The sequence below is a fragment of the Aedes albopictus genome, chromosome 2, assembly GCF_035046485.1.
Source record: "Aedes albopictus strain Foshan chromosome 2, AalbF5, whole genome shotgun sequence".
Classification (NCBI taxonomy): Eukaryota; Metazoa; Arthropoda; class Insecta; order Diptera; family Culicidae; genus Aedes; species Aedes albopictus.
Genome location: NC_085137.1, coordinates 348629590 through 348653639, shown reverse-complemented (window position 1 = coordinate 348653639; position 24050 = coordinate 348629590). Strand labels below are relative to the sequence as shown.

The following is a 24050-nucleotide window of genomic DNA, read 5'->3' as shown; positions in this document are numbered from 1 at the left end:
AGGGTTACCTGAAGGAATTTCATATAATTTTTTAAAAATTTTCTGATGAGATTCAAATTCATTGAAACTAAATCAGACAAGAAATCATAATACCCTTACTGTGTGTACTATTCGATTGCAGAAACGGAAAATTTTGCATCGTACCATAGAAAAAGCCACGTGACCTATACAAATTATAGTCTGGCAAAAAGAAAATCCTGAAAACTGGCAACTGGAATATCTAAGCAAAAATACTTGCATCCTTTGTGTTTTTAGAACATTAATGTATTAGCTATACGGTACAATATTCCTCTCATATTCAAACTCTCTCAAACTGTCAAGCAGAGATGGAAACACTCTCATCGTGAATCAACTCGCGAGTGTAAAAGCAACAAACGGTTTACTCACGGTGCCGAGAGTAAGCCGTGTGTGAGTTTATTCGCACCCGCTTGTTTCACGAGTATGAAGCAAAACAAAAATAAAAACACTCATGAATTTTTATTCGCGAAGAACAAGTGGAGATGCGGGAATTGCATTTTAGTGCGATTTTAATAGCAAAACAAGTAATTATCCATCAGATAGTAGTGTTTTGTGCTTGTGCTTTATTGTTCCTGAAAAGTTAATCTGTCGGCCGTGTAAATTCGTTTTTGCACAAAATTGAAAAATGTTCAGAGCTGCTTCGCGAATCAATCACGAGTGCGACTAGCTTCGTCAGCTCGCGAGTGAAGGAAGTGCGAATATATTCTGGCTTCTGTTGTTCACGAGTAGGATAGCTTTGCGTTTGTGTCTACTCAGCTGCATTCCTCACTGTTTTCCATCACTGCTGTCAAGTTCAATTGGTTGCCATTGAATTATCTCCAATAGGTCTGTCCCATTTTAGGGCCCATATAGCCGAGGCGGTAAACGCATGGGTATTCAGCATGACCATGCTGAGGGTGACGGGTTCGATTCCCGGTCGGTCCAGGATCTTTTCGTAAAGGAAACTTCCTTGACTTCCTTGGGCATAGAGTATCTTCGTGCCTGCCACACGATATACGCATGCAAAATGGTCATTGGCAGAGGAAGCTCTCAGTTAATAACTGTGGAACTGCTCATAGAACACTAAGCTGAGAAGCAGGCTTTGTCCCAGTGAGGACGTTACGCCAAGAAGAGGAGAGGAGGTCTGTCCGCCAGACTATAATACAGATGGATATAACTTAAGTCTGGTGAAAACATGTGATCGCAAGACCTCTTTCAAGGAATAAAAAATCCTTCAGAGATTTGTTCAAAAGGTTTCTTGCAAGTCTTTTCAAAATTCGATATAGATATCTGTTTTTCTTTCTCTCGAAATTCGCGAAATTCTATTTATGAGTCTTACTTGAATACCTTGCAGGATTTCTACCACAATGCCTGCCTACTTTAAATTCTCACAGTTTCTCATAGATTGTTTCCTTGAATTTATCAAAGGTTTTCAATGGAAATTTTCAGGAGTTTTTTTTTCTGGATTTCTCCTGGAGTTCTCCCAAAATTTTATCCAGAGCTTTTTCTCGGATTTGTTCCAGAGCTCATTCTGAGATTTGCCCGGTATTCCTTCCAGGATTTGTTTGGCTATTCCTGGTACCGTCAGTGTACCAGTAGCCGCTCGTGTTCCAATAGCCGCTCAATGATGTTTATTGGCATAAATATGTATGATTGTCTTCATCCGTGTATAATTCGGCACGCATATTTTGAATATCCGTGGAAGAAAGATTGTACTTTTGCAGGGAACTTTGTTTTCTACACTCGTGAGCGGCTATTGGAACACGAGCGGCTACTGGTACACTGAGGGTATTTCAACCAGAGTTCCTGTAAGGATTTCTGCTGGTGTTTTTCACGGGATTTCTCCGAGAGGTTTTCCCGAAATGCTTCCAGAGTTTCTCTCTGGATTACTTCCGGAGATTGTTCCAAAATTCATCCAAAGTACCGAACTTTTCTTAGTGGCTTTCCGGGATGGACTCCTAACAGTTTTCTTTTTTCCTGAAATTTATAAGAGAATCCCGAGAGTTCTTTCTTGAATTTATCAAAGGTTTTAATGGAAATTTTCCAGATTTTTTTTTTAGGGAATCGCGCCACTTGGGCGGTGGCTTCTATTTTCGTCTTTTTTCCACTATAACTCAGTCAAATTTGAACCAATTGACACAATTTTTGGAATGCAGTGAGATAGGTATAGTATCTACCCGTGTACAACATTTCAAGTCAAATGGTTCAAAATTGACTGAGTTATAGTGGAAAACAGACGAATATAGAAGCCACCGCCCAAGTGGCGCGATACCCTATCTGGATTTCTCCAGGAGTTTCTCCCAAGCTTTCATCCAGAGATTTTTTCCGGATTTGATCCCAGAGTTCCTTTCTGGATTTGTCACTGATTCCTTTCATGATTTTTATAGTTATGCCTGGTATTTCAATCAGAGTTCCTGTTAGGAGTTCTGCAGATGTTTTTACCGGAATTTTTTCCAGAGGTTTCCCGAAATGCTTCCAGAGTTTCTCCCTGGATCCTACAAGAGTTCCTTCTAAAATTCATCCAAAGTACATTCAAGAATTTCTCTTAGTGGTTTTCTGGATGACTTTCTAACAGTTTTTTCCCCTGGAATTTATAAGAGACTTCTGCAGAAGTTCTATTACAGATTCCTACCAGAGATTTTACCGAGATTTCTCTTGGGTTTCCTCGCGGGAATTCACTAGTAGTTCCTCCCTGTATTTATCTTATATGTTTCATGTGTTTCTCTTCGATTTTTTCGAATAATTCCTTACGGGATTACTTCCACATTTTTATGTCGCAAATTTTCTCAGGATTTCTCCCGCAGTTCCTCTCGACATAGGTCTCTAATAGGTCTTTGCGAAGTTTATCGCAAGGTTTCACATAGATTCCTCCCTATATTTTTCTGGGATTTATACAAGAAGTTTCGTAGATTATCTCAAGAGGTATCCTGGAAAAAAAAACTCCTGGAAAAATCCCTGCAAGAGCTCCGGGAGGAAATTTTGAATAAATTGTAGAAGAAACACCAGAATTTCAGGAAAACTTTCCCAAAAGAAACTCTGAGAGTAATCCCAGAAAAAAAATCAAGAATCCAATCACTGGAGGATCACTGCAAGAAGTTATTTAAAAACCTTCGTGAAAAAGTGGACAACTGCATAGGAATATCAGCAATAGCCCCTGCAGGGTTCTCCGAAACAAACCCCGGAAAATAATGTTGGGACGGCCAGTCCTAGATAAATCCAGAAAACTCTTAAGAGTTGAATCTTCGGTTGCAATTTCAGGTGAAATTTGGTGAAAAAAAATTGCGAGAACCTTTAATACCGGGAAAACTCCTCTGGCAGAAGCTCTTACTAAAAGCTCACGGAAATTTCTTGAAAAAAATACAGAAGAAACTTCCAATTAAAAAAAAATACCTTGAACAAATCCTATAGAAAATTCTTGAAAAATTCCTGAAGAAATCCGAGCTCTAGTAGAAATCCAAGCAATAACTGCTGTAGAAACTCTGGGAGAAATCTCGGGGAGATCTCCAGCGCAAATCCCAAGAAGGACACCGAAAGGAATCGCAGCAAATCATTCAAGGCGAATCCCAAGATAAACGCAAGGAGAACTTCCGCGACAATACTGGGAAATATCATGAGAGAAACTTCTGTACAGATCACGGGGTAAATCCTCACTCCTCAGACAAATCCAACCAAAAATGTCTTAAGGTAATATGCAGGAGAAACACAAAAGAGAATCCCGCGAGGGACCCTGGGTGCCATACAGGAAAAACGTACGGAAGAAATTCTGGCAAAGAATTTTTGTAGTTGGTATCCCCGTAAAAACTCTAGGAGAAATCGATCGGAAACCAAACATCCCAAAAGATTAACAAGAAGGAATCCGGGAATGAATTACCGTGGGGTGCCCTAATTTCGCGCGGGTCCAAATTTCGCTCACTGATCATTTTTAGAGAACATAATCATAGAACTAATTGTTACATTGTCCAAATTTCACTTCAGATAGTATAGGTCAAGTGAAATTGGGACAATTGCACAATTGTTTTTATCATTATATCTAAAAATGATCAGTGAGCGAAATTTGGACCCGCGCGAAATTAGGGCACCCCACGGTATTCGGATCTTGGATAAGTGCCGGTAGGAATTCAGAAGAACCTTCCTCTAAGCCGGAGTTATTTTTGGCTTTCTCCAGTTCTTGCAAGTTTCCATCCAGATGTTTTTTTTTACATTTTTGTTTCAGCACTACTTCCCGAAATTTCTTCCAGAGGTTTTCTCGATATGCTTCCAGAGTTTCTCGCTAGATTCATCCCGGAAACCCTTCCTAAATTTATCTACAGATCCTTAAGAATGTCTCTTAATGGTTTTCCGCGATAACATTCCAACAGTTTGTCTTGGGATTTTTGCGAGATTCTTGCAGGAGTTCTACCAGAGCGTTTTTAGATATTTCACTTGGATTTCCTCGCAAAATTTCATCCTTAGTTCCCCCCGGTTTCCGGTAGGCATTCGGGAAGAGCTTTGAGAATCATCCCAAAAAATCAGTAAAAAAAATCAACTCAGGAGGGTTACTGTAAGTAATGATGTAACCAACTACGAGAAAAAGTCTGGAAAGCTCTCAAAGAAATCACAGAGACTCTGAGAGACATACCAGGATCAACGCCGAAGAACTCTTCTGAGAGAAGCCCCGGGAGAAACTCTGAGAGAAGTGTCTGGTGAAACATCAAAAGTTCCGTAATGAAGGGTCTCAAATAAGTAGAAGAAAATCTAGTGAAATACTATTCTTGAAGGTATTATAAAAGAAACTTTAGCAGAAATCCCGGTAGGAACTCCTGCAGGAAAAACGTGAAAAACTCCTTCGGAACTCCTGGGAGGCACTCAAGTAGAAATCCCAGGAATAACACGTGTAGAAACTCTGAGAGAAATTCCGGGAAGAACCCAAGAAAAACAAAGGAGAAATTATGCGACCTTATCTAAAATATATCCTTAGATATATCCCACGAAAATGTCTCTGGGCAAAGGAAAACTCTAGGAGAAATTGGTCGGAATTCATGAATCCTGGAAATAGGAATACCAAGAAAAATGGCGTGAAAAAATACGAAAGGAATGAGAATTCTTGGAAGGTATTCCAAGAGGTATTTCTAAAGAAGTTCCAGAAAGAAACCCTAACGGGACCCTCAAAGATCCTTGTAGAGGAATTTCTATATGGATTTTAACATCCAATTTTGCATCCGAGGTGAACTAACCTAGGGCTGCAAGCCTCGTAAATAAAGCTAATAATAACATCCAAATTCAACCGTGTCCACATGAAATTTGCAGCATCCTATCGGCTTGCCAAAAATATCAGCTAGCCTAGATCAAAAAGCCCACGTATTGTACCTTCAGCACAGTTTCCTTCTTAATTCCACTTGCTTTACGAATATTCCGGAGAAACCTTCTACTTTTTTATGGAAACACAGGCTTCCAGTAAGAACCATCAGCATTACGGGAGAATGTACTGCATTGACAGTTCTTAATAAGTACTTCAAACATGTAGTAAAAGCTCAACGTATTAAATTCCGGGGACTTTAATTCTAAGTAGATCTACAAATAGGAATTTTCCTGAGCATTCAAGATATTCCCACAGATTTCCAGGTTTTCCCTGTTAAGTTTCCTGAAGCTTCCCGGTAGTAGACACCCTGATGAAAGAAACTCTAACATATGTTTATATAAATTCTGTTGAAAAATATGAGGAGGAAAATCTAGATAATCAACTCGATACAAGCTGAAACGATACAAGCATTTTATCTTTCGAAAAATTTAATTTGTTAAAAGTTTCTTTTCTGTATGTAAAAACAATTTAAAGATGCGGGCTTTTATTAGGTATCTTCTGTATTAATTTTACAAGCTTTAAATTAAAAAAAATCAAGAATACCGGACTAAATATTCAAGCCGTTTAGACCCATGATAAAATTCGAAATATTCGGTATTCGGCCGTATATCAAATAGTACTCTATTCGGCACACCACTTCTATTACACTTATCACCTAGGTGATCTACTAGGGATGTTTCAATCAGAGTTTGTCTAGGACTGCCGCAATTCTGCAAAGTGACGTAAGCGCCATTCAAAATATCGATATTTTTTGGTATATTATATATAATACCTGGGAGTAAAAATAACACTCTGGTATGCCTGCTGTATTAGAATGCAAGATCTAGTCGTAATCTCTCTATCTATCTATACACATCCGTTCAAAAGTTTGGGGTCACCCCCTCAAAAACATGTCATTTTTTTAGGCCCATATCTCCGCCAATTTGCGTCCGATTTCAAAACCCTAGGTTTCATTCAAAAGATAATAAGTCAAAGAAACTTTGAACATGATTGGGGGTGACCCCAAACTTTTGAACGGGAGTGTATATATAAAAATGCAGTGGCATACGTTGGACCGCGCATAACTTGCGAATGGATAGACCGATTTTGGTCGACTTAGTTTTGTTCTTTTAGTTTTCACCCAAGGAAGGTTTATGAGGCAAAAAACATGGAAAATTTGAAAGTTTTTGAAAATCGATCTTCCATACATTTTGACCAGGGTCTTGGTCTTGGCTAGAATCTTGAAACTTCAAAAACGCAGTAGGCAAGAAAAAGTTTGCCGGGTAAAGCTAGTTATCTATGGAAAGAAACTTAGAGGATGAGCAAGAGTTTTATGCATAATAACCAAAAAATGGGCCAAAATTATCAATGTCGCTTACGTCACTTTGCAGAATTACGACAGAGAAAGTGTTACAATACTTCAAAGCATGAACTTTCTAATAATTCATACAACCTTCGACATCTCATATTCACATCAACTAAACTGATCGTTTTAACGCATTAAAAATTTGAAAATTACAAAATGGTACTTACCTTTGAAATATTGTGATTTGGGTCAAACAGTTCTGCATCCCACACGTCATGTTCTTGGGCCCTGAAAAGAATGAATGAAAGAAAAGAACCGCAGAAGATCAATCGTTCACAGATAAAGATTCGGTATGGAATGACTAGGTTGACTCTCAGTTTGGACATTTTTTTTTCTTTTTTGTAAATGTAGGGTAAATAGGATTGGAGCGAATTTGCTAATGGAACGGGAATAGGATCGAAAATTATGTTCAAAACAAACTAAACAGAGAGTTGTGTTGTAAATGTCAATTATGTCACTACCTCTTTCGGCGCGCCAGAAAAGATAGGCACTGCTCAACCTTTGGCGCACTCAAACACGCTCTTACAACTCGTGGTTGGATAATTGTGGGTCAGAATCATTGGACTTGGGCAAGATGCAGGATTTAGAGCCCTCGAGAGCAGTTTGCGTTTGGTGGCTTGAGATTGACAAAGAGAGGCAGATGTGGTGGGACTGCGCTGCACTGCGGCCGTGTCTTGGGTCCGGCCCGGTCCGCGGCCAGCTAGCCTCGTGCGCGAACGATGTGCTGAAACGAAGATTAAACACTATAGCAAAATACATACACTTGGGGTTTGATTTTGTTTCTTTTTGGTTAGATGCATGTCTGTTTTATTTATTTCTTAATTGATTTCGCCTTTTTGTTCTAGATATATACTGTTCTGCCTTTTTTTAGGTACTGCTTAGAACTTAACGAGAACATTTTGTTTGAAATAAACAAAGTATTTTCTAGAAGTAAATCAGCTATTTGTTTCAAATCGGTAAAAATGGAGCTTTAAAAATGAGCCTAATCAGTTATCTGCGTTACGTAATAACTAATACTTCTACTGAATTACATTTGTTAAATCATAATCCAACATATTTTTCCTATAGTAGTTTTATCTTTCATGTTTTGATTGCATCTACGATGTTCAGTTTGTTTACCTCTCTTATTTTTGCATCGTAAAAACAAGAGATCATCTAACGCGTTCATTTTCACACAAGCACACTGATATTCTGTTGAACGTACAAAGCTGGATTCCATCATGCTTCGTACGGTTTGGGCGCTTCCCTATGGGACGGTCCAACCGCCACCCGTCAGGACTATCTCGATATTAGATCTTATCCTGGATAAAGGGATGGGCCAGTGCGTGGTTCAAGGAAATTCGCTTGGCCGGATCCAGCGCGAAAACCTTATCCAGCAGATCCTTCAGTTGCGAAACTTTGCGAATCTGGTCATCTGGTAGATTTTGACCGGCGATCAACTCCTGTTGTAGATCTCTGTTCGGCTTGATCACCGACACGACGACGATTTTTTCCTGAAACGCGAAGGAACTGTTTTACACACAATTTCAAATGTATACGACAAAGAATGCGATTAATGGTTAGTAATGCCAACATAGTAACTGGTTAGACGATGAGAGCCAATGGTAAGTGATGAACAAAAAAACCGTTAGTAAATAAAACAAGCGTTAAACTTACCCGTTCCGTAATTTTGTCGATCTCGTGCGATAGGAAGTTGCAGTTCGCATCGAAGTGCTGGTCTTTGAACTGTCCTTTCCGAATGATTTTGTTCGGTATCTTGCCCTTTAAATCCATGAAAAATTTAAGCATTTGATTATTTGATTTACCACTAAATAAAATTTTGCCAGTATACAATTCATAGATGGTGCAACCGGCGGACCACATGTCGATTCCGTAGTCGTACGGAAGGCCAAGAATGATCTCCGGTGCACGATAGAACCGTGATACCAAGTACGGTGTGATATCGTTGTCCGCCACCGAGGAGGCCGAACCAAAATCGCACAACTTGAGCACCAGATTGTTGTCGTTGACCAGGATGTTGTCCGGTTTGATATCGGCGTGCAGGATGTTGGACTTCTTGAGAAGTTTCAGGGCCAGCAACAGCTGTTGCGTGTAGCTCCGGACGGCTTTGATGTGCAAACCGACGTTTTTGCCGTATTTTTTAAGTACCTCGCGAAGATTCATAGAGAGCGGTTCCAGGACCATGCAAAGATGCTGTTTGAATAGAGAAAAAGGTAAATTTGATATAGTTTCAGATGCTGTTTTAACATAGTCTATAGAGCATTACATATACCTAATAAACAGGGTGACACTAGGATTGATTTTCAAATTTCAGTAATTTTTCATCGGAATCTCAACCAGTTAGCGATTGAAGTTTAAATTTTATTGAAATTTTGTTAAGTGTTATGATAAAACTGGAGAGCTTTATAGGTTTACCGATCCAATAGAATATTGGTTTAATTTACGAACTTAACACAGTTGAGATTAAAGATTAGCATTGTGTACCTTGACTATGTTTCAGTAAAAATTACAAACCTGTTTGTGGAAGAAGTGACGAAACAGTCTGAGACAATGATACCGATCCTCCGGATCTGTATCGTTGAGTTTCTTCAAAGTTTCCAATTCACGAAGACCGGTTTTATGCCTGGAAATTTAAGGTTATCCGTTAAATCTTGATCAGCACATTGATACCAATAAATAAATTAATTACATGATTTCGTTATTCCTGATGATCTTAACGGCAACCAAGGCATTTCCTCGAGCTTGATCTCTTGCGCGCACCACTGTACTGAATACACCCTGGCCGGTATAGTTAGCGACCACATAGCGATTGTCCAGCACCTCCCCAATGCGCACCCGGTAGTAGCCTTCCGCGTCGTCCCAGTTATCGGTAAGGGCCGGATTTTCATTGCCTTGCTTGTTGGCAACCACCGTATTGGGGGAATCGAAGTTCGAGTCAATATCCTGCTCCGCAAACATGTCCCATTCGGCACGTTTGCCCGCCTGTTTGTCTTTGTCGAGTTTGGACTTTTCCGCCTCGCTAGACTCGTCGCGATCATCTGCGTCCACTCGCGTTATGGGGATAGGAGGGGTCAGCGAATCATTGAGCATGTTTTCTGCTTTTCTGGAATCCATCGGCGACGGCTCATCAATTATGAAAAACTCTTCGGATTTTTTGCGCGGTTTAACAACGTGGTTGCTGCTCCGATCGTGCTTAGGGTCTGTTTTTGGTTCAGTTTTAATCTGAACTACTTCTGCTTTGGGTGCTTCCGGTGGAGGATTACTGTCTTCGTTGGTTACTCCAAGTTTCTGCAATTAAAAGAAAATTACACATTACATGAATTGGATTAATCCATCTTTTTCTCAGCAAGAAGAGGATAAGAGGATAAGGAGAACATCGCACAAAAACCTCATGTTAGTGTCGCGAGAAAAGCATTCATCGTAGAGTGAGAGGATATTAATGTCATGCGACAGCACGAAATAAAATGATATTCGGAAATTTAACGAAATTGTCAATGGCGTGCGGAGAAAAACAGCGGCATCCCCTATCATGTGCATAAGACCATGAAGGTCATTTGCTGATAGATAAAACAAGTATTGTTTAAAAATAACATAAAAAACATTGCTCTCTACATACCTTCAGAAGCTCTTCACGTTGCTTTCTCCTCTTTTCGATGATCTTTTCCTCATCCTCCTCATCGTCAATATCGATATCGCCCAGTTCACTATCGCTGCTAGATTCTTTTTGCTGTTTGAGGCCTTCGCTCAACGAGCCCTTAAACTTGTCATCCTCGGGCCGTCGCCTTCCGGGTCCGCCACGTCTATCTCTTCCGTTGCGATCACGGTCGTTCCTGTCGCCTCGATCATATCGACCTCGATCGTCGCGATCGCGATCCCTATCTCTGCTGCGGCTTCGTCCACGATACCGGTCACGAGAATTATACATCCGTCCATTGCCACCCGCACGGTCCATCGAACGTCGATCCCTAGAGGAACCCCTCCGATCACGGTACCGTTCCAGCGATCGATCTCTTTCCCGTTGTCTCGCCCGGGCACGATCTCTCTCACGTTCCCGTTCTCTTTCCCGTTCACGTTCTCTATCACGCGCCCTTTCACGCTCGTAACGTTCCTCGGCCATTCGGCGATTGTATTCCTCCTGTTCACGCCGACGGTGTTCTTCGCGGGCTCGTTCTCTTTCCAGTTCCTGCTGCTTAGCACGGGCCTTTGCTTCCGCTTCTCCACGGCTTGCACGCTTCTCCGATTCGGACGTCTTCCTCTTGCGCTCGTCGTGGCTTCGCGGACTGCGCTGTCTGGCCTTCTTCAGCAGACGGTTCACATCTTCAGCGCTAGAATCTCCCTCGATCATAATTACATCATCATTTTTCTTCTTTTTTCGCTTTTCCGGTTTAGCTGATGATGCATCACCAACTTCGGCTGCCGGCTCCTCTTCTTCATCCTCGGAACCAAATTCACCCAAACAAGCTTGAAGCAGAGCTTTCTGTCGCATTAAATCCTCCAGATTTAACTCGTCCTCTATGACAGCGACATCCGGACTGGGTACATCTTCAACGGCAGTTCCATCGCTGTCACTTTCGACCGAAACGACATCCGCTTTCGGCTGGTCTTCATCGATTTTGTTCTTCTCGATCGATTGGGTCAGGATGGCGACTAATTTTTCTGGATCGGTAGAAATCTCCGGCACCAGCGATGCTTTACGCTTCTCAAGGGAAGCCTTCAAATTTCCGTTGTCCTTAGGTTTGCTGTCGTCATCCTTCGGTTTGACACGAATAGCGTGCTCCAGCTTCCGTATGTCAATCTTAGACGTACTCTTAGCATTTTCTTCGTTGTCATCTTCCGAATCGGAGAGTTCGCCTTCTTCCTCGCGGTGCTTCCGTTTGTGCTTCTTATGTTTCTTTGATTTGGATTTATCGCCCTTTTCGACGCGGCTGGATTTCTTGTGCTTTTTGTGTTTCTTATGCTTCTTGGACTTCTTCTGGTCCAGTTTGTCGGGCGTTTTCTCCTCCGCCCCGGACGAATCGGTGTCATCCGATGCGATTCTAAAATTAAAAAAAAAAATAAACAAAATTCAATTAGGATAATATGATAGAAAAGAATCACCACTAAACTAACAAAATAATTATAGGTGCCAAAGACCCTTGAGCCAGAAATCAGCGATTATCTATCATAATGTGGGATTTCGTAAACCATGCAGACAAAATGTAGGCCTTTAGACCAGCTGGTTGCGATTCGGCCATACCATGCAGGGGGTGGGCCAAAATGTTTGAGATAGGCAACTTTTTTTTTCTCTCACAAAAAAGTTCAACATGCTGTAACTTTTCATAGAATGCACCTAAAATTATCAAATTTTGCAGTAACCTTCAAACAGGATATTTCATCAAAGGGTTGCAATAAAAATTTAAATCCCACATCATCAAATGCACCATATTTCTAGTGAACTGTGAAAAATATAAAACCATTAATAATCAAAAACGTGGAGGTATGAGAAAATATTTTCAGATCCTATTGACCAATCCAAATTCCTGCGTGGTAGTGGTTTGTGTTCAGATTTCTCGTGTTAATCTATCTGTAAGAACTTTGTAAACATCTTTTGTTCTCACGTATATGGATAGGCTTGCAGTAGGTTTCGTGAAACATTTTTTGGACAACTCAATTTTTTACACTAGCGCGCCCCAATAAAATTTCGGGTTCTACTATTTGTTGTGTAAATAAGACGAAATCAGTAAAATGTAATGTGTAAAAGCCCTATAATGATACACGAGACGTAATGATACAGATATGCTTCAAAAATTATATTTTAAATAATTTTGACGTGGTGATTTTAACACATTATCGAATAGCATCAATAAAAACTGATTGTTTTTTTCGATACACTAAGTCTAGGGTACAACTTTCTTTTAGCAAGCATCGGATCACTTAGCGGTCTTCAACAAAGATGTTCCGCATAGAATTCCCTATAATAATACACTCAGCCAAATAACCTTAAGATTTCCATAAGGCCCAACTTATGAAACGGTCTTTAAATAATTCATAATGATTCGGATGAATTTCATAAGGTCACTTCTTCTTCTTCTTCTTCTTCTTTCTGGCTCGACGTCCCAACTGGAACTTGGCCTGCCTTTTCTCCAGCTTAGTGTTCTTTGAGCACTTCCACAGTTATTAATTGGAGGGCTTTCTTTGCCAGCCATTGCATGAATTCGTATATTGTGAGGCAAGCACAATGATACACTATGCCCAGGGAGTCGAGAAAATTTTCCCGACCGGAACGGGAATCGAACCCGCCGTCCCCGGATTGGCGATCCATAGCCTTAACCACTAGACTAACTGGAGACCCCATCATAAGGTCACTCTATGACGTAAAATCGTCTCACAGCTTGGCTTTTATTCATGCTTAGCAACAGGGGATTCTCAAGCGTCGGTAGCCGTGTGGATAAAACACGGGCTCGGTAATCCCAACGTTCAGGGATCGAATCCAGTCTGCATAATTTTAAGACTTTTTTGCTCTTTTCATAAGTCTATCTTATGAAATTTGTCATAGCAAGCACGATCAATTTTCATAAGGTATTCTTATGTCATCCATAAGAATTAGCTATAGCAAATTTTCATAAGGTATTTCGATGAATTTCGCTAGATTTTTTCGCTGAGTGTACTAAAAATAAGGGTTATTGAACGCTTCCAGTGCCATCTAGTGGCAGAAAACTAAAACTAAGGTACACCGGGGCAAGTTGAAACGGGTGGGGCAAGATGAAACAGCGGGTTAACACGATGTTATCCAATGATAGTAAACAGCTTGAATGTCATAACACATAGTTTTTGATTCAAACAATCTTTTAGCGAAAGAAAAAATTAGAAATTGTATTGAAATCTATTTCAAAACTTCGTGTTTCATCTTGCCCCACCCGTTTCAACTTGCCCCGGTGTACCTTATGCCATTCCTGCACATATTTGTACCAGTTTTACCATATAAACTTCAGACTAGTCGAGCGATACCTAAGACCTTATAAATTCAGCTCAAATGTGTGCTGTAGCTTATGGAGTCTAAAACAGCAAATTGAGGTGGTCAGACTTAGGATATTTTAGTTTTAAATTTTCTCATAAATGTTTGAGCAGCCCTAGTAGAATACAATTGCTCAAATTAGAATTTCCGACTTCTTCCAGTTATTTCTCCGCTATCTTCCATTCCAGTGATGTAGTTTTTTGTAGGTAACAAGCCTATGGAATCTCCCAACTACACTGAAAAAATCAGCTTCATAGCGTTCTTGACAGCTGAGAAAATGCAGATAGTATGCAGCTGCTCCATTTATTTATACTCAAATTGTTCGCATTTTCGTCTTCTAGAAACCTCTTTTTCAAATTTATGGGATATTTTTTGAACGGCACACATTCACGCAGAAAAAAGCATGGTAAAATCAAAAATATTTCAGGTAAACTCAAATAAATTGTCAATTTGTTCTGGCAACAAAAATAAAACTGATTGGAGCAAATCGAACGTCACATTTGAAGTAAATTCAATCCATTTTTGAAACAAACATGCATCTTCTGACAGGTTATGTTAGAAACAAATGTAAAATTTCTTGTTTTTTTGTGGCAGGCCGGCCCTACGGATATATTTGTTTTCCAATTAATTTTACAAAGTCATTTCCTTCTCTAGGAAAACCCACTTCCCGCGTGGCACTTTCAATGCCAGCATCATGTAGATAACATACGCTCTCGAAATCAATGAGATTTCGTGGAAACTTTTGGTGAAACTTGACTTTTTTTGCAAGAGGAAATCTTGTTTAGTGCTGCAGCTGGAACTTGAGAGTTTTGTTTATGTTCTCGACGGCGGAACGGGGGGCTCTTCAATGGGTATTGTAGAAATCAATATGTAATTGAGTTTTTTTTTTCCTGTTCGGGTTTGTCACTGCGACCAGTTTTTAGATCTATTGTGACATTACCCGTATCCTTAGTGTAGTGCATGTCGCATTACTCAATTGCCATTGAGGGGCAATAAAGTATCGATTTTGATACAGTTTTTGTTTTGTTTTCTTAGAAAACAAAACAAGAGTACTGATATTGGCCATGCATCGGAAACCTAGCATCACCCTTGTTTTACTGCTAAATTCTCCCCAGGTTTAGGACCCGGGTTTTAACATTAGCAGCAATATCATTCCAATAATGGGACATGTGTTCAGTAATAAGGATTCTAGTATGTTCCTTGCGTACTAGCACTTTCCAGTCTTCGAAGAGTTAGTACATACATGGATCCCTAACCCAATTTGATTTCCTTTGCATTGAGTTTAGCCTCAGATGGTGAGGTTTTTAACTATATGCAAAGTAAAGTTGGTAAACTTAGTTTTATTCAAAGACTGGAAGTCATCACAACACCAGTAGCAAGGACTAAATACTATAATGCCTATAATCATCAGAACACATATTCCAAAATTGAAAAATAGGACGACACTAGATTTCGGTTTGGTAGATCTAACACCGCAACGCAACCCAAAAAGGCGATCTACCCACGCTACGGGCTCCGTTAAAGATCGAGCATGTTTTAAACCCCCTCAACCATTCATCCCTCAGCACGGGTCGCCTGACACCTTGGATTGGGGTTACCTGTTTGGTGGACTTTTACCCCCGGAACAGGTGGTCCGTAGTGCTATTCTAAGCCGGCAGCTACACGGATGTAATTGAGTTAGTTTTAAAAATTAATATTTTAGTTTTAAAAATTTTATCAGTTTACCGAATAAACATGAATATTTTTGTTTCAAACGAACGAAATTTGTCTCCGTGTAACGATGATACCATTGGAGCTCCTCGTACAAAAAAAAAATATTCTAGTTTTACCTAAAATAACACAATTGTTGACCAAAATATAGAGAACAACACTGAAACGGACTTGCAGCGGTTCTCAGGATCGTTCAAAAAAGGTTATCGATATTAGGACCACTTTTTTCTTCCTAAATCATTGAAATAATCACAATTGTTCGCGAAAAAATCATTTAGTATAGATCTATTGTCGAATTATTTTTAAAACGTGTTTTATGATTACGATATGATTTAGGGCAAAAATATCGCACGCACCCTGTATGTGCATGATTGGTGCAAATTTAAGCACGATGGGTAATCTTTTGTGAAGCTATAACCGTTCTCATAAAACACTATTTTTAAACAACTAGTTTTTGAACTGTCATATCTCGGAAACCAATGAACCGAGTTGAATGAAATTTTGAACGTTTATCAACAATATATTGATACTTGATACGACGTAAAATGTAATATTTCTTACGACGTATAAAGTTATACCGATTTGACATTTTTACCCATATAGAGGAAAATAGGTCAATTTTACAATACCACACAAAAATTACTAAATATGTTCTTCCTTTAATCCAAATAGGCTCTAACATATCTTCTTATAGATATCTTGAGAACAGAAATGGAAAATGTTTGGATACAAAAACTAAAATTGAATGAAATTGATGTAAAAAATACATTTTTTCGAGAAATATCCAAAAAGTATCAATGCATCATAACTTTTGTTAGCGTTCGAAAAGTACCTGTGTTTTAAAGGCATTTTAAACATTAATATATTGTTGATAAACGTTCAAAATGTCTTTTAATCCGGTTCACTGGTTTCCGAGATATCACAGTTTTAAAATTAGTTGTAAAAAAATGTGTTTTACGAGAACAGTTCTAGCTTCGCGAAAGATTAGCAAATCGAGCTCAAATTTGTATCAATAATGTACTATAATAGGTTGACAAACAGTCAAAATTTGAGAATTTCCAATGCACTCTATGAAAAGTTACAGCACGTTGAACTTTTTTGTGAGAGAAAAAAAATGTTGCCTATCCCAAATATTTTAGCCACCCCCTGTAGTACAATATTTAATTGTACACCATTAATCGTACGGATAGAGAATAGTGTATCCAATGTAATGCGGCTCTCGAAACACGTTAGCATAAGTTTTACGAATGCCTAAGAATGTTCGATACATATAGAAGACTTCAACAGAAACTTTCAACGTTATTTGGCGGTCAGCGTACATTCCAGTATGTTGATGATGCGACCATCTCTCGAGCGGATTCCAGCACCAATCAGAATAATGATTATGAAGATTTTAATTAATTACATCATTTTCATTCAAGAGTGCAATGGTAAAGTAGATGTAAATGAGTTAAATTTTAATCTTGATGTCGTAGTTTAAGAAGTTATGTGTATAATTTTAGATAAACCAGAACGACAAATAAATAAACTGTAAAAATGCAACTGAAAAGTTACAGCATGTTGAACTTTTTTGTAAGAGAAAAAAAGTTGCATATCCCAAAAAATTTTGCCACCCCCTGTGGGTTTTTTTGAAGTCCAGACATTTGATTTAAGGCATAGTTTACGAGCCATATTTTTTATAAAAAGTTCTTCACAGCCCTAAGTATGGCCTAATTTGAAAACGTTTAAATTTATAGTGACATAGGGTAACTTTGGATATTATCGGCAGGTTTATTCTCTTCACCATGAGGGTTTTGTAGGGATTTACCTACCAAACTGTCGACCACTTAAGCGCCTTAAGACTACTGAGCTGCTTTACTGAAGGCATCATGAAACCACATTCATAAACCACCTTCTCAGATCCCTTCATCCCCCCCTCGTGGACTTTTGTCTATTCAAAAAAAAATGAAATTTGTAATGGAGCGTAGTCTTTGGCCAGAAACGCATCCGTAGAAGTAGAATCACTTGGCATAATATTTTCGTTGCGGTTAAAACCCGAAGTTTCCCCGCACCCGACAATCGAATTTTCTCAAAATCCATACGTGAAACCTAACGTCGCACAGTGGTACCGTCATAGGCCAAAAATCGAAAAATTGATTTTTCAATTTCATGAGTTTGTATAACTTTTTACGAATCAATGATGTTCCCAATGATGCAGAAAAGTCATTTTTAGATAAGTTTCTGTTGCATTTTTTGCGTGAGATCGTGGGTACTGTCATGCAATTTGACAATCTCAAAATTTGTCGAAAAATTATATTACTTTTGAGTTTTACACCGCGTTTTCGTATAACAAAACAAGTGGAATTTCAATTTGAAATTTTCAAATGGTTTTCTTCGAAGAGAATCAGAATAGATGGTTATCTGTCGAATTCAAAGCGTCAAGAAGTGGAATTGGATGTTTTTGCATCATTGGGGATGTTCGTTCGGTGCAAACGCTTTAACTGCAAGTCCGCTAAGTGCAACAATTTTGCAGTTATCGCACCGCTATTCGTCAAAATGAAATGTCAACAGCGATGCGATGTTTTTCGTATGCACATTGGTTGCATTCTGCAGCAACTGACAGTTATGTACCCTAATAGAAAAATATGATACAACGTGCTTAAGGACAAACGCCTTGAAATCCCGTTTCAAAAGTGCATCAGAACTTCAGACGCACAAATCTCAAGAAGCAAGCTACAAACAACAGTGCATTTTATTATTCTGTCCATGCTCACTTGTAATAAGATTAAAATAAGAAGGTCAGGTGCACTGGTTTTGTTTACAAAGAGATTTGTGCGCTCGAAATCGTGAGTAGGTGCCGAAGCCGGCCATTGTGGTGGCCATTTTGGGATTCTAACAAGTCTATCCTTAACAACCCTTTCGGGCTATCATCTTGATCATACAGGGAATAACACAACCATTCACCCTATCAGCAGTGTATAATACATTTTTATTAGGGTAACGTCTGTCAGTTGTTGCAGTTATCGAATTTCATTCGGTAAGTGAAACGTAAACATGTTGCACTTATCGAACGTCTACTGTATGATAAAAATTCATGTAACATTTCAAACATGTTCTTAATCACTTATAATCAATCGTCAGCCATCAAATGATCAGATTTGAGTAGGAGAATCAATTTGTGAAGGTTGTAGTTGCAAATATCTGCATGCAAGTTTGCAGGATGTATTGGAAGTTACTCATTCTTTTTTATTAAAATATGTATTTAAAAACCTACAAAATTATGAATATGTACTAGTACCTCTGTAACTGTCTGCAATTCGTACCAAAATGACTGAATTTTTTACAGAAGATATTTCAATGCTTTTTACAATAATTTAGGGATATTTTGTTTGAAAACAAACTTTGTAAATTGTTTTTCAATTATGGAAAAAAATACAATTCTGGAGGAAATATGTCTTGAGGTATGAGTCTTTGTATAATATCCATTTTCGCTTAGCCTCGTTAAAACTTACTTTTGTTATTGTCAAATTTGATAAGAATTTTTGCATTTACTGCTAACATTGACAAAATTTCCTCAAAGTTCATCCAGCACTTCAAACGGTCTTTGAGTGATATTTGCTGGACACAATTCTTAATATTCTCTTCCCAAATCATAAAATTTGATCAATTTATTTATGTTAAATCTTATTATTCAAATTGATGTCTTTAATACTATTGCAGGCACTTTGTCAAATATACATACACAGCAATGTAGAGCGATATTTGTATATATTTCTTTTATTGGGTTAGAGTAAATTCCACGTACTTCATTACTGGATAAATTGCTAGAAACAAAAACGACTAGAAATACTTTTTTCTAAACGCAGGCCCGTGGATCGTATAACATGCAACTGTGTAAAGCATTAAATTAACGGTTTTAAAATTTCGTATTGTGAAATAATCTCGAATATTTTTTCAAAACTTTGCAATTTAAGTATTTATTGATTCGGTTATTGCACTATTCTTCTATTGTTCCACAATTATTGCTATTGGTTATTTGATACTGTAGTTATACATACTAATTCGATTTGTGATGATTAGTCTGTATGACAATGAAAACTACCTTATTTCTGAGGAAAAATCTTCAGTTTTATATAACGTTTTATTACAGCACAAATAAAACCTACTACCCTCAGTGTCCCAGTAGCCGCTCATGTTCCAATAGCCGCTCACGAGTGTAGAAAACAAAGTTCCCTGCAAAAATATAATCTTTTTTTCCACGGATATTCAAAAAATACGTGCCGAATTATACACGGATGAAAACAATCATACATATTTATGCCAATAAACATCTTTTTCAAGACGGTGAGCGGCTATTGGAACACACGCGGCTACTGGTACACGGACGATAACTTAATCACAATTATGAAGCTAAGATTGATACTGTTCACAAGAATCTATTATGATGCTGTCGTATGATACATGTTTTAGCATGTTATACTTGGCTGAAACTGATATAACTTGACCCACTCTTCATAGTAATTAAAAATATTTGATTACTGATTTTTGTGCGAAATAAAGCTTTTTAATGGTTGTTTCATTATCATAAATAAAAATGTCCAATGTTAATATTTTCAAAGTAATGTTCATGAAAACGTACTGGAATATCCTTTTTTAGTCATAACATGCTATTTCTGGTAATTATAAATGATTATGCCTTGGATTATGCTCATAGAAAAACGAAGAAAATTATTTATGATCGCTTTCCTGAACAAATGGAACCACTGTGATGGTAGGCCTAGCAACCAGCCAGGTCCTTGTTGTTAGCGGCTGAAAATTTTCATTCTCACCGAATGTGTCTCACTAGCGGTACGTTTCGATTAGCTGGAAGGCTTAAGGTAATTTATTTAATAAATATTATATTGGGCAATATGTTTTAAATTTTCTTTTTCTTTTTCAGTCCTGCCGCTATTCAGAAAATACAGAAAGACTGAAGGATGATCAATTGATCAATATTGTGTGGATAATGTACAATCTACGGATCGTTTCGGCGCGCTTAAAGCTGGTATTCCGCCCGAAATTCCGTTAAAAGCATGTCATTTTTCTTGATTTTGATCAGTAATAATCAGTCAACAGTAAATTTGCATTTTAAATCGTATTCTGTTTTCTTGTTTTGACGCCATATTATTACAGAACTTGATGTTCTATTATGACAGTTTTGATGTCATATTATGACAGAAAAAAAAAACTTTGACCACATACCTATATATCAGAAGAAGTACCCTTTCGACTGATTCTGAAAGTGATGTACCGGGAAATTTACTTTACACTGTCTGAAATCTCAGGGTTCATGGTCGAGACCTATCAATAAATAATTTTATAAAATAAATTATATAAAATTCCCCGAGCTAACACCCATATTGGTCTTTCTCATAGCCGGGAAATGCATAAGGAATGATTAATTTACTACATAATTTGTTCATCATTTACCACGGCATCGAAAACTCGAATTGTCACAAAATTGCGGCTTCTTTAGAATAGATACAACCATCATCTCTGAGGTATCCAAACCCGATTTCGGGTCTTCGCAAGATGGCACAGGTTATAGGAATAGGTACAAACTTGCTCATTATTGAATTTATATTTTTTTTAACTTGATTTGGTAGAAGGTTCTATAGATAACAGTTTGTTCACATTTGTCTTATTGCTTATCAGATTCCGCCCAGAGATAACTCCGGGTCATCAACGGACGTCAATAGAATAGACTGCGATGGACAATTGCACATCTTATTATCAAAACAGTGCATTTAGTTAATACGCTTCAAAAGGCTCAGTAAAATTGCCAAAACATAAGAAGCATTCAATTTGATTCTATATCAGTACCGTTGGAATGAAATGATTCGAATCAATGATGCACTATTTTCGATCAAAGGAGCATAGGAGCAATAAAATGCGAAGATTTGAATTGTTTGATCGTAAAATAAAAGAAGCATGCTTATTAAAACTCACGTTCGCAATGATGATCTTTGAAGACTGATTAAGACTACACGGTTCTATTGCTATACACAAACACTTCTTTCGAAGTATATATTATTGTAAATATTGTTATTTTTCATAGCTTATTCAAAATAGCTCATTCATAGTAGAGTAACACAAATTTAACCAAGTATAGTAGAATTATCGTAGATATGAATGACAATTTAATGAACGTCAAAGAAAAATATTGTCCCATACTAGTTTTAAATGGACTTTGCACCAGAAATGATGATACTTTGGATTTCAATGAAGCTTTTTGATCAGCTTCAAAGAATCCAATTGACGCCATAGCATTGTAAATGTTAGTTGGACAGAACTGATGCGCTGTAAGTAATTGTAAAAACGTGTTGTTTTTGTTCGTAGAAAACATTTTTTACGTACTGTTTTTTTATAGGTGTTCTCCTTTTTATACAAATGTTCTCCTTTTTCAACCATATTTTGTCTAACTGTCCTCCTTTGCTTTGATTCTATATGGTCACCCTATCTGAGTGCAACTTTTTGGCCGCCATCGGCCGAATTATAGTTCAAAAAGTTACTGCCAAAATGGTTCCGCACAGACGCGCCAACTTGGCCAAATTAATGGGGGGGGGGGGCAAAGCCTGGTTTTTCTGATTTTTTGTATAGGAAAATCTGAAAATCGTCAAATATTGGGGGGGGAGTTCAAAACGATGCTTGCCTCACCCCCCCCCCCCCCCCCCCTAAATTGGCGCCTATGGTTCCGCACCCTACGTCCATAAACATGAATAAGGGCGATTAAGAAACGAAAAACAATATCAACAGTGTAATAAGTTGCAAGAGAACCAGTATATTGGAGCTTTTACAGCATTGTTTCCCAAACTTGGCTCTTGCGACACCCCAATCTGTTGTAGCCTTGCTTTCTGTAGAGCAATCGAAGCATGCATGCAAGCTGTTACTGGTTCACGTAACGAAGTTTGGGAAACTTTGCTTTACAGCATACAAAATGAGTGCAACCTGCCCGAAGTTAAATAGGCATATTTTCAAATTACTGAGATCGCATCCACGTTGATCAGACACAGCATCAGCGAGGTTGCATCGATTGCGTGATCATTTTCGACCACATTGATTATATACTATTTGTAACATTTTGCTCTAAATCACACTAAAATGTCGTCTAGTCGAAAGAGTCGAAATCACTCAACATTTTGTTTTTAAAACTTTCACTTTCATTACACGGCGAAGAACCCCACTGAGGAGCACCTTCGCCCAGAAAGCGGAGCATCCGCCACCGACCTTTTCGACGGGCGACGGACGACGACGCTCAGAAACGTTTGCCGCCAGAAGAAAATTCAAGTTTTCTACTTACATAATTTCTCGGGTGGCCATAGCTCGATTGATTTCACTGCGCTGACTAACGGGAAACAAGTTGAACGTAGTTTGAAGTTGTTTTGCAAGTTTTACGGAGGCAAAATTTTAATTTTTATCAGCAACAAACGCGCACCACTGAGGACCGAAACAGTTCGTCGTCATCTCTCGCGAAAATTTCAGTTTTCTTCTTTTTCTTGCGAACAGTTTTGACAGGCGCAAAGTATTTATTTATTTGATGTGACAGGTAAAGTGTAATCAGTGGTTGGTAACGGAACACTGTAAAGAAAATTTACTTAAATATATTGATAATTGGGTTCTTTAGGGGATCCGGATTATTTCAGATTCGGATTCTCCGCCTAAAAATGAGTCGAAATCCAAAATTCCATTTTGTCACAGACAAACAGACGTAACACTCTTCAAAACGGCTTTGCACATGCATTTAACGATCAAATCAAATTACATTTGATTTGCGCGATCGTTCCACCAGATGCGCTAGTGTTCAATCGCTTTGACGTTTGCCAGTGTACATGTTGCTGAATGATGCAAACGAAAATTACAGGCAATTTGTGTAGTAGTGTGCGTGTCAGCAAAACGTCAAAACCAAATCCATCATGGTCGACAGTGTCGCGCGCGGTTCTACCAACAGGTGGCAGTGTGCTCATGAAAATGACACTGGGCAAAAGTTTTTGATGAATTTCCTCTAAGAGTTACGTCTGTTTGTCTGTGATATTGTCGTCGCGGTTGAAACCCGAAGTTTCCCCACACCCGACAATCGAATTTTCTCAAAATCTATACGTGAAACCTAACGTCGGACGTAGTGCGCTGGACAGCGGACCTGGCCCTCTATCCAGCGCTCTGTGCCCGACGTAGGGTAGGACGGGGCAAGATGGCCACCCGGGGCAAGATGAGCACCCCTCCGTTTTACTACTTTTATGATGAATTTTGCCCAAACAACTTCATAATCCGTTAGAATAATGTTCATCCTGTTTGTAAACCTGATAAAAGGTACTTCATAATGAACGAATTACACAATATTGTCAAATAAGTCGATAGCATGGATTTTTAGCATTTTCTTATAAGAAATCATCAGAATAAAATAAGGTTTTTACACAGACAAACAGACGTAACACTCTTCAAAACGGCTTTGCACATGCATTTAACGATCAAATCAAATTACATTTGATTTGCGCGATCGTTCCACCAGATGCGCTAGTGTTCAATCGCTTTGACGTTTGCCAGTGTACATGTTGCTGAATGATGCAAACGAAAATTACAGGCAATTTGTGTAGTAGTGTGCGTGTCAGCAAAACGTCAAAACCAAATCCATCATGGTCGACAGTGTCGCG

The 24050-nt window shown here is 38.5% G+C and overlaps 1 protein-coding gene across 3 annotated transcripts; it reads right to left on the bottom strand.

The window, feature by feature from the left end:
- Positions 1-6993: 6993 nt before the first annotated feature.
- Positions 6994-22889, bottom strand: LOC109424158 (serine/threonine-protein kinase PRP4 homolog). Of its 3 annotated transcripts, none has more exons than XR_003895619.2 (7): positions 22703-22889; positions 10297-11716; positions 9370-9968; positions 9195-9303; positions 8337-8873; positions 7800-8173; positions 6994-7404 (listed from the first exon to the last, which is right to left on the bottom strand). XR_003895619.2 is itself a non-coding variant. In XM_029866163.2 (7 exons), exons 1-7 carry the CDS (start codon positions 22720-22722, stop codon positions 8149-8151), a joined length of 2640 nt encoding a protein of 879 aa, XP_029722023.2. In that variant the 5' UTR covers positions 22723-22889; the 3' UTR covers positions 7450-8148. The 3 variants fall into 3 exon arrangements, 2 of the variants coding, with proteins under 2 accessions (XP_029722023.2, XP_029722022.2); XM_029866163.2 differs by lacking the exon at positions 6994-7404 and having other exon boundaries at positions 7450-8173; positions 8337-8441; positions 8512-8873; XM_029866162.2 differs by lacking the exon at positions 6994-7404 and having other exon boundaries at positions 7450-8173.
- Positions 22890-24050: the final 1161 nt, after the last annotated feature.